Here is a 12,572-nt window from a genome sequence, read left to right on the forward strand (position 1 = left end):
TACTAGCCTGATAGACCCTGCTATGTCAAGATGGACTTATATATTCTTCCTCACATTTGGATTTTATGTATGCTCTCTCCCACTTGGTTTTAATATGTTGCCACATTTGTAATATGTCTGTTTTCTGCATTTTTTCGTGCAGCTGAAGATTGCTCTTCATATTGCATTTAAGGTAATGCTCACATTACTTAAATAAATTGAAGTAGCATGAAACGTGCGTACTGCAATCACTTTTGAAATCCGTGTTGCTTATTGTTTGATATATATATACATATATATATATATATATAGGATTGTTTGTGGAAATACATAAATCCGGAGGTGACCACAAGATGGCAGCGTGGCTGAAGATTGATGGACAATGGCAAAAGGAGATAATCACCTAGGGTTTTACCCTTAAAAACGATGCTTTCCCCACTCCATATTTTAAAGAGGTCTCAGGCCAGCAGTGTTTGGGGGTCTGAATATATGGTGTAAGGCTAAACCCCTTATGAGCGAGAAACCCAGGGTAACCTCATAAACTGGCCTACCCCACTATATTATATATATATATATATATATATATATATATATATATATATATGTATGTATATATACACACACATATACAAAAAGCTTTGATAAACCACAAGCTACCCTCATTGTTTACAACATGTATGTGTCAGTGTTATGTCTTTGGATAGGCAACACAGGCAGTGTCCTTCTCAAACCTAAATTATTAATATTAATTATTAAATGTATAAAGTAAATGATTTCCCATTAACTATAAATATGCTAATTTAATGCGTGCAATTCAGTAACTGGTTTCTATTTTAATGTTAGACAGGCACAATATCCTCTGTCTTTCATGTTCATTCTATATATTAAGCATAACGATATTAATTGCATACTCTGTGAGTGTAGCTTTAATACAATAAATATAATGAAAATAACAGCAGAAACTAAACTGCCTCTGTAAGTGGCTATTACAATGTGTGTGTGTGTGTGTGTGTGCATGTGCACGTGTGTGCATGTTTGTGTATGTTTATGTGCTGATATCACATCTTTACATTATATGATTTTTATTGTTAATGGATCTAATTTTCAGAGAAATATTTCATTTCATGTAAGTGCATAAAGCAATATATTTAATATATTCGTCATCGTCGTTGTTGTCATCATCATCACCATCATCATCATGTCATCATTTAATGTTTTTTTCTCAATTCTGTCATGGATTGGACTGTTTGACATAAATCAACGAGTAAAAGGGCTGTGGTGAGCTTCAATATCTGCTTTGCCATGGATCCTACAGTTGGATGCCCTTCATAATTTTAACCACTTTACAGAGTGTACTGGGTGCTTTTCTTTGTGGCACCAGCACTAGTCAGGTCACCAAGTTCTTGCAAAACAAGACCTCCTCAACTGATTGGGGTATAGTATTGAAAGATGTGAAACCATTGATAGAGGGGCAGGAACAAGTGTCTTGCTGAAGAGCAGAACACATGGATCCCCAAGCTGGAAAAAAGGGAGAGAGAGAGAGAGAGTGAGAGAGAGACAGATGGTGAGGGTATACTCTCAAAGTACAAGGGGAATATGAGAGAAAATAGAGTTAAAGGAACAGAAAAGGTGGGTATGTAGGCACAGGCTTGGGTGCAAGGGGTGTAAGCACAACCCTTAAATTAAAATTTTTTTGGTGAGTTGATAAAAACACTTTGAACAGCCTCCTGAAGAATTGGGTTTGCACCCCTAAGGAAATTTTGTTCCTGCACTTATGGGTGTAGGTAAGTTCACTATGAAAAGAGTGTGACTGACAGATAGTTAGTGATGGAGATCGACATGAATGTAGTGAATATCAGTTTGTGAAAGGGGAAAGAAATAGGAGTAGGTCAGGGAGGAGGAGAAGGAGGTGGTAAGAGATAGTGGTAGGGATACAATGTGAAGTGTAGGGGGATAAATGGTCTCATTTACAGCACCTGAGAGAGTAGTATTGCAGTTAGGAGACTGATAGAGGGACGGGTGTTAGAAAATGAATTGTGGGCAAGGGTTTAACAAGATCTCAGTTTTGCTGAGATGGACAGGTCTTCTCAAGTACAGCATATTGCCATTCATCTCAGTTCCCTGTCATATCCTCCAAGATGATCAACATTTTGAGGTCAGTCTTCCCTACCTCATCACACATCTTCCTGGTTTTCCTTTTTCCACAAGTTCCATTCACACTTAGTGATCCGTGAATCTAAACACATCTCATGACCATACCAGAGCAGTCTTCTCTCATACACACCACATCTGATGTCTCTTATGTCTAGCTTTTCCTCTCAACAGATTTGTATCTTATTGTGCATGAATACATCCACACTGACATTGAACATGCTAGTTTAATTTCTTTCTAGTCTTCATTTGTCCTCTGCATTCATAGCAGGGTTTATTATTATTATTATTATTATTATTATTATTATTATTATTATTATTATTATTATTATTATTGCCTTTGCACAGCTTCTAATGCTGTAGATGTACTGTGGTGTCAGCTGTTCACTACCAGAGAACTAAGGTAACACCTCTTATTTTTCGAGCACCTTCCAGAGTATTCGGGCGGTTCCAAGCAGTGCTGTTTTCTGCAAGTGCTCCACCCTTATTGCAGCCCCTATTTGTTCCACGTACTTCTTGAGATTTTTGCTCACTGTTCCCAGGGCTCCAACAATTATTGGTACTACTGCTACCTTTTTCATCAACCACAACTGCTTAACTTCCCAAGCTAACCTGTCATATCTCTCAACTTTTCTTTCTTCCTTATCGCATACCTTGTTGTCAGCTGGGCATGCTATATCTATGATCCAGTATAGTTTGTTTTCTCCAGTTTTCTCTTTGTTTATTATTATTATTATTATTATTATCATTATTATTATTATTATTATTATTACCTATAACTGGTCCTCCTCAGCCTCACATGTCAAAGGTTCAAATTGAGTTCACTTCCAGAACAATATAAAGAAAATCATCAGTTTTTCACTTAGAAATTGTTAATAAGGACATACCTTATGACATTCACAAGTGTACATGCATACACGTACTCACATACACTTTCACACACATATGCAATAACAAAAAAGAGAAAACAAAAGGTTAAAAACTTTTCAGAAGTCATGTGTTTGTGTATAAACACATACACATGTATATACACACACACATAAACACACACACACATTGTAAGCACAAGGTTGTGTAGGTGCAGTTGTGACTGTGTGTTCAGAAGTTTACTCCTAACTTGTCCAAGATGCCATGCAGTGGACTGAACCCAGAACCATGTGGTTAGGAAGCAAACATCTTACTGCACTGCCATGCCTGCACCTTTATATATGTACATATAAGGCATATCTATGTGTGTTTAGTTTCCTGTCGTAAACTTAAATATCTATTTCTTATCAAACTAAGTCTTTCAGCTGATTTCTATCCTAAGACTTCCTCAGCAACATCTACAATCACTACCACATGCAAGAAGAAAGATAAGGCAGGAAAGAGATTTCTGCCCAGTATGAGATCTAGTGCTAATTCATTTTTTTTTCTATCGTACTTCTGAATGTGATATAGTTTGACTTCAACATGCTGGTCACATATTAGTCAAAAATTTTCCATTATGTAAACTTCAGGAACAAGTTAGACTTCCATTTTTCCTTTCATTTTCTTTATATATTATTCACCCTTCATCATCTTGATATGAATTAATGTGTATTTTTATTTTATGGCTATTTTCCCAGCAAATATTTTGTGTTACATTCGGTTATTTCAACTTGGCTGTGTAGTAAGAAGTTTGCTTCCCAACCACATGGCTGGATGCCCTTCTTAATATCAACTAATTCACAAAATGTACTGGGTGCCAGCACTAGTGCTTTTAATGTAGCACCAACATATATATATATATATATATGTGTGTGTGTGTGTGGAACCTGCATATATATATATACATGCTCTTACATACGCATGCGCACCTTTGTTTTGGGATCACCACTACTTTATTATCTCCCCTTCTTCCTAGCTCTCCTGTGTGACCCCTCTGTATGGTATTCACCATGATAGATCGCTAGCCACTAAACTTTTTTCTATTTTCTCTCCCTGTTTATTTTTGTATTCTTCTCTATCAAAGAGCGTAGGCTTGAAAAGCAAAAGACTTTCTCACTTCCTGAGTGTTAAACTAATACATCTGTTTGTTGTTTACACACCCATCTTCATCTTTTGTTCTTTTATAAATTTTCATTATATATATATTTATATATATACATTCACATGTATATGTGTGTGTGTGTGTATTTATATAGGCATGTGTGTGTGTGTGTTACTGTCCCCTTGCCTTGACATCATATGATAGTTGTAAGCAAGTGTCACTGTCATACAAGCAGTGTCCTTCATTTTCAATCTTCCATGAAATCAAATCTGGTCATGGGGAAAATATTACTTTACTTGAAAACAAGTAAGTGTTAGCAACAGGAAGAGCATTTTCCTGTAAGATATCCACCTCAACAAATTCCGTCTGACACATGTGAGCATGGAAAAGTTGGTACTAAAACCAATGAGAACAATGATATAACCTTTCTTACACTATCTTATGTTATTTTTTATCTTCTATATTTTACTTGTTTTAGTCATTAGACTGTGGCTATGCTTGGGCAGCACTTTGAAGCATTTTAGTCAAACAAATCAACCATTTTAGTCAAACCTGGTACTTATTCTGTCAGTCTCCCTTGCTGGACCACTAAGTTACAGGGATGTAAACACACCAACACCAGTTGTCAATTGGTGGTGGAGGACAAACACTGCACAAGACACACACACGTGACAGGCTTATTTCAGTTTCTGCCTACCAAATTCACTCACAAGGCTTTGGTTGACCCTCGGCTATAATAGTAGACACTTGCCCAAGGTGTCATGCAGTGGGACTGAACCCGGAACCATGTGGTTGGGAAGCAAACGTCTTACCACACAGCCATATCTAGTTTCTTATACAGCCTATGGTATTCAAAATCACACTGCAACACATTTGTATATTTTGTGTATTTCATTGTAGTTCTGTTATCCTCTTATATCCTTATACCAAATTTCTTCCAGAAAAGAGGAAAAAAAATCTATATTATTTATCTGAGCAACAGCGGTTATTATCTTCCTTCCATATTCAGTGTGAATATCTGTAGATTGTAGATAGTGAGTCTGCAGACATTGTGATTGCATCAAATTCTTGGACTGCAGGTCATGAGGTGAAATATTTTATATATTTCATGTCACTTGCACTTCTTTTATGATGAAATGTTAGAGTTTTTCTCTAAACTATGATTCCAAGACTAGCTAATGGCTAGGGTTTTATGTGGTTGCATGACCTGCTAGAATTTACAGCCCAAATGCTTTTAAATGAAGCACTGCATCATCATCATCAATGTTTTTAACCCTTTAGCATTCAAACCAGCCATATCAGGCCCAAATGATATTGCTTTACATACTTTATGTTCGAACAGAGCAGATCTGGCCTCTCACCCCTAGTCTGCAATGTCATTCTGAAAACTAAACCATCACATCATTGAAATCTTAAAGCTACAAGACAATTCATTGGTTAATTTAAAACAATGTGAATAAATAAGCATTATATTTGAGAAAATAATCTGGATGCTAAAGGGTTAATTTTCACTTTTCTGTGGTTACATGGGTCAGGCAGAATTTGTTGAGGCAAATTTTTTACAGCTGGATGCCCTTCCTGTCACTCCATGACCAAACATGTTTTCACAGAATATTAAAGACAAAGGACACCTCTTCTCATGCATCTTAGTGACGCTTGTTTACAACTATCATATCATATGAAGATGAGGAAACAATAACAAACACACATACACATGCACACACCCTCCCTCTCTCTCTCTCATGCATGCATGCACACACATGCATATGACAAGCTTCTTTCAGTTTTCTTTTACCAAGTATATTTACAAGGCTTTGGTCTAGAGTTGAAGACACCAAAGTTGCCATGCAGTGAGACTGAACCTATAACCATATGGTTGGTAAGCAAGCTTTTTACTACACAACCATGCCTGTGCCTACAAAATTTTTAAAAAGAGTATATTGGGTAATGTAGTCTCAGGTACACTCCTTTATTTATCTTTTATACAGGATGAAAGACAGTGTCCAGAACCCTTTACAGGGTCTCCAAGACTGGTGGAAGGAATAGTGGAAGGTATCCTCAAACCAGAGGTCTGAATGTTTATAACAGAATAGCCAGCTAAAGGCATTGAAAGTGTCAGGCATTGAAAGTGTCAGGCATTGAAAGTGTGAGGCATTGAAGGTGTCAGGCATTGAAAATGTCAGGCATTGAAAATGTCAGGCATTGAAAATGTCAGGCATTAAAAGTGTCAGGCATCAAAAGTGTCAGGCATTGAAAGTATCAGGCATTGAAAGTGTCAGGTGGTGGTACTGAAATAGTGATTGATTAAGTCTGTTACCCTTTAGTCCATAATGATACCTGGAAAAATAGATGAGATGGTCACTTCTAGGATATCATTGCTCAGAAATCTCTTTGATCCAGGCCAGTTACAGGAAAGAACAACAACTGCTTCCAAAATAACTTGCAAATGCCTTGAATTTGTAAAATGATCTAAATTCTGCACTTGTAATAAACGAAATACAATAGGAATCAATAAGGGAACTTCTACTTGATAAATTGAGCAGCCAAAAAGAGTATCTAAATTTTCCTCAGTTCTTTGCTCTCCTAAAGAAAGGGTAGGTTCATTGATTCTAGATACACTACATCTGAATAAATAATGGGTTTATCACAACCAGAAAAGTTTATGATGAGAGATTTGCTTGACTTGTGTTTGGTAACAACATTAACAAAACAAGACCCATTAGAAATGAACAAAAAAAAAACAAACAAACAACATATAATCTGTTTCACTTCCTTCCTGTTTCATCTGTTATTCAATTCCGGTGTCAATGCAGCAATGAAACTGTCAAAATTAGAATGAGATATACATACATGTATATACACACACACGTGCACACATGCACACACACAAACGTGTGCTTGCATGCACACACACACACACATACACACACACACACACGTATATAGTTTAACTAAAATTAATATATCACTGACATTATATTTACAGAAAATAGTGCAATTTTCGATGACCCAAATAAAAAAAATCCAAAGAGTTTCTCTAATATATATTAGCGTTGCAGTTTGGTCTTAATGGCTTATTTAGAAATCCTTTAGCCTTTCAGTAAGACTAAAGGATTTTCCATTTTCCTCTTTTAAAAACATTTGAAATTTTTTATGAGATGGATTTATTACCAATTTTGCTTATGCACATAGTTACACTTACCAATTTCCTCAATCTCAAATTTTACCATTATATTCTTAGGTTAGGTAGAATTCAATTTCTACCTATTCACTTTTGGGTCACAGCCACAACAGTTTGGCAAATTATTCTGTTTCAGTCAAATGCATTGTTGTAGTTATCATTGTTAGTTTCTTCATCATCAGTTTCTACTCTCTTCTTTATCCCACTGAGGTCGGTTAACTTTGCCTTTCATCTGTCTAGTGACAAAAAATAAATAAATAAATAAAAAAGTTACTCTTGGTCAAGTACTGGCATTTATGGATTTGACTTACTGCCTCCCTTCATGTTGAAAATGTCAAAAAAAAATGTCGGAGAAAATGCTTTGTGGTATTTATTCTTTCTCTTTAAATACTGAGTTCAAATCCATTCTGCTGAGGTGAACTTTACTTTCATCCCTCAGGGGTCGTTAAAATAAAGTAGCCGTCAAATACAGGGGCTGACTGTGTTGACTAAACTGCCTGTCCTTAATTCTGCTGACCTTGTGCCTAAATAAGAAACACTCCTCCTCGTCCTGCTGCTGCTGTTCACAGAATTGTTAGCTTAGCATGCTGAGCAAAATGGTTAGTGGCATTTCATCCATCTTTACATTCTGCGTTCAAATTCTGCCAAGGTTGGATTTTCCTGTCATCCTTTCAAGGTCGATAAAATAAGTACCAGTTGAACACTGAGGTTGATGTAATCATCTAGTCCCTCCCTGATAATTTTAGGTCTTGTGCCTATTATAGAAAAGATTATTATTATTCACTTACTCAAGTCCTTCACTCCCAATGGAGCATAGGCCACCAACGATTTTTCTCCTCTGCTCTCAACTCTGGGCTGTATTTTCTTCTTCCGGGTTAAATTGGTTTTGAATTGTCATCAATGCTTCTGAAACTTTGCTTTTTTTCTTGCTAGGAGTGTTGGCCCTATGCAAACCTGTTTTTGCCTCTGCAAAGAGGTGATACATGTTAGTCTGGCCTCTATCCTTTGACTGTCAAGCATGGGAGGCCCTACACAGATTTTGCACTCCATTGGTATAGCTCTCAAAGTGGTTGTGGTACACAAGTCATCACATCATGGCAAGGAATGGACCTTGTGGTGGATTATTGTTATTATTCATCTTTCAGAATTGTTGACATTGTGTCAAAATTATCATTATTATTATTATGTTTGTCATGGGTCACTTAGGTTAATGATACAGAGTGCTGATCTGGAGTTTAAGAGATATGGGGTACAATTCTCTCTAGTGGTTTTCCAGTCACTTTTTAGAAATGCAGTGAGCTAGTAGAATCATTAGCATAACAGGCAAAGAGCTTAGTGGCATTTTATCTGGTTTTCCATTCTGAGTTCAAATTCCATCAAGGTCAGCTTTGCCTTTCATCCTTTCAGGGTCGATAAAATAAGAACCAACTGAACGCTGGGGTTAATGTAATCGACTTATTGCCTCCTCCAAAATTACTGGCCTTGTGCAAAAATTTGATATCATCATCATCATCATCATTATGAGTTTTCTTCTTCCTTCAGTTTTGTTTGCATCTTTTGCTGAGTATCTTTTCGACACTTGATGTTGTTGTTGTTGTTGTTGCTGTTGTTGTTACAGCTTACATTTTGTTTTACAGACATGAAAAATATTACACGTACATAATTGAAAATATTCATGCCACAAGATCATCTGATTTCCTGGAAGAGGAAAGAGGAGAAGTTTTGAAGAAACTGAGTGATCGTGAGTAGATATGTCTTATGCTTTTATAAACATTTTATATGAATAATGTTACAAATTTTTTATTGATTGGTTTTTGATAATGTGATATATATTAGTTGCGTGACTAATTGCCGTGTATGAAAATTAAATGATTTTTCACACCATTTCATCCTGTGTATATGTGTGTGTGTGTGTATGTATATATATATATATATATATATATATATATACACACATATGCATATATACACAGAAAAACACAGGCACAAACATATATACAATATAATGTCTATCTCTATCCATCTGTCTGTGTAGCTATTTTTCCCAGCCTCCCTCCCTATCCATCCATCCATCCATCCATCCATCTATCTATCTATCTATCTATCTATCTATCTATCTATCTATCATTTTATTTGTTTCAGTCATTGGACTGTGGTTATATAAGAAGCAGATGTGTGTGTGTGTGTATTAAAAGCATACTTGTTTCTCTTTGAGTTTACAAAGATACCTCCTTCTACCTCCTTAAAATATCTAGTTATGCAAATTTCATAAACAGCAAGACAGGTTTGATGATTCCATAAATATAGTTATTTACACAAATCTTTCAGAGCAAAATCTCACAGACATAAAGGTGGTGGTACACATTTTTAAACTGGTCATTCATTACAAAATTCATTGGAATACTATTTCCAAATATAAGGGTGGTGAGCTAGCAGAATCATTAGCCAGGCAAAATGCTTAGCAGCATTTTGTCTGTCTTCACGTTCTGAGTTCAAATCCTGCCAGGGCTGACCTTGTCTTTTATCCTTCCGAGGTCGATAAAATAGTCACCAGTTGAGCACTGGGATTGATGTAATCGACTTACTCATCCTCAGAAACTGCTGACCTTGTGTTAAAATTTGAAGCCAATATTATTCCCAAATATTGGGATTGGGTGGGTGTTTGCTTTTCCTCTTATATTTTTCATAATTTATTTTGACATTCTTACTTTTGGTTTTAAGCTACATAACTACTATATTTTCCGGCATACAGATCGATGTGATATATATATCGTAAACATGTAGTGTAAACATTTAGACATTGTCACTATCTTACCAAATCCTGCTGCATTTCACATGGAAATTTTCATCTTCCAAAGATGTCTTGGTTTGTAAGTCAACTTATCAACCTATAGTTTTTAGCTGAAATTTTTGGTCTGAAAAGTTTGATTTGTGTGCTGGAAAATATGGCATGCACATTTGTCTATAGTATAAATTGTATGTGCATGTATGCAGATGCACATGTGTGAATATGTGGGAGTGTGTATGTGCATGTGTATATGTGTGCATATATGTCTTTGTGTGTGTGTGTGTGTGTGTGTGTGTGTGTGTGTATTTGCGTGTGTTTGCATATTTTACAATTGTAGGATATTTACTTTGAGGGTCCACTGATATTTGGGGAGTAAGACAGTTGCTGAGAGGAAGATTTGCCCTTTAAGATCAGAGTCAATATACCACTAAACCTTAATAGTTATAGAAAAAGAAATCTGTCACAGTTTACTGTTAAGTTTGATTGTTTCTTTATGTATTTCATAATGGATAGGTATTTGCCCTTAGCATTTGAGGAATAAGACAGTTGGTGCAAGAAACATCTGCCAAATTAATCAACCAAACTAAGTCAAAATAATGCACACCAACTCCTTACAGATGTAAAACAGGAGGTTAGCAGTAGTTACCACATATGACTGTGTAGTGAGAAGTTTGCTTTCCAATCACATTGTTCTGAGTTCAGTCACACTGTGTACAAATGTCTTCAGTCTTATGAATGGATTTGGCAAACCTTACCTCTTTTCCAAGCAATGTAATATTTCCCCATGGTTAGGCACGTTTCTGCAGAATATTGGAAAGGAATGACATTCATTTACAACAGTCACGTGATGTCAAGGCCATGAGACATGAATACTCACACACTAACATTTGTATACATACATACATAGATACATACATACATTTTCACACACATGCATGCATACTTACAATTACCCTGTCACTAATACTTTCTCTCTCCTCTGTTCCATATCATTCTCCCCACTCCTCCTCTCTTGCTTATCATTCCTTATCCTCCTCCCTATGATTCTCAGCCACTCTCTCTTCTGTTTTCTCTCAGTAACAGGGGCCACTTCATTATGAGGTGAACATTCCTTGTGCAGGTGCCACAAATTGAGTACCCAGTACACTCTGTTAAGTTGTTGGTATTAGGAAAGGTATCTAGCCTTAGAATTCATGCTGAAGTAGTCACTGAAGCATGATGCAGTCCTCTGACTCTTTAGACACTGTCAAACTATCCATCTCAAGCCAGCTTACCAGTATGGAAGCTGGACTTTAAAAGAAGATGAGGATGATGACGGTGATGATGATGATGATGATGATGATGATGATGTGTGTGTGTGTAGGTAGGTAGGTAGGTAGGTGTGGATGATGTACATACAGCCTGCAGTGTAAGACATACCCTTCATCAGCTGTCGACTGAAGTTCACAATGATTTCAGCACTTCCTTGTATACAGTATTGGTATCTTTAGTAGTGTCAGCCATCATTGATGCTGCTACTAAGGAATGTACCAATTCTTTTGACTCGCATTGTTGTATGTTTTTTTCTCTCTTGATATTTATGCAACTGCAACATAAAACCACAGGTTGCTGTAACCACTCAACCAGACAGCAGCTATTTTGTTTTACTGTTTGATCAGCATTTATTTTTGGTTCTCAGATTTTGTCTTTACTATATTCATGAGCAATCATTTTCCCCCTTCCCTCTGCATTTTGAAAATATCTCTTCTGCTCACCAACTCAAAGTTGGACACCGTGAGTGTAACTACAAACCCGTGACATACCTCTACTAAAAGCATTATGCATTATCATTCTCATACCTCACGATTCCTCAAATTCTTCATATTCTACATGTTCCATTTTATGTGGCCATTAAATGTTGCTCTTCCAAATTACTGTCAGCTTGACAACCAAAATTTTTTTTCTCTCAAGTCAGACCATGCAGTAAGGTCGAGCCATTGCTTTGTAATTTCAATGTGATTTGGAATTCACCTGCACCTTCCACTCATTAGCATCATTCACTTTAAATCTCAGCTTTCCTTTCCATGTATTCTTGCTTTCTTTCTTTGCACTTTCTCATCTTGCTACTGGAAAACTATAAGGTGCAATTTGTTATTGACTCTCTTATATCTATATCCATCCTGTCACCAGTCCACCAATATATATATATATATATAAATATATATATATATATATGTGTGTATACATGTGTGTAAATGTCGAACAACAAGAATGAGTGCTCAGTACCACATTGGTGGATAAAATTTCTTTATTTGTGTATTAAGGCTACCATTGGTTTCATATTAAGAAAAATATCTCAATATCCTAACAATTTTTCAAGCTGATCACATGGAGGAATGGTGTTCATCTCCATTTGAATTGTTAAGATATTTTTCTTAACATGAAACCATTGGTAGCCTTAATACACAAATGTGTGTATGTAT

At 36.2% G+C, this 12,572-nt stretch overlaps 1 protein-coding gene across 1 annotated transcript in view; it reads left to right on the forward strand.

The window, feature by feature from the left end:
• Window positions 1–12,572, forward strand: part of LOC106876925 (uncharacterized) — a 243,266-nt gene that overhangs the window by 192,389 nt on the left and 38,305 nt on the right. Inside the window, exon 11 of the mRNA XM_014925678.2 lies at window positions 8,960–9,063. Coding sequence (XP_014781164.1) covers window positions 8,960–9,063 — 104 coding nt within the window. The remainder of the gene's footprint in view (window positions 1–8,959; window positions 9,064–12,572) is intronic.

Source organism: Octopus bimaculoides, chromosome 4 (genome assembly GCF_001194135.2).
Source record: "Octopus bimaculoides isolate UCB-OBI-ISO-001 chromosome 4, ASM119413v2, whole genome shotgun sequence".
Classification (NCBI taxonomy): domain Eukaryota; kingdom Metazoa; phylum Mollusca; class Cephalopoda; order Octopoda; family Octopodidae; genus Octopus; species Octopus bimaculoides.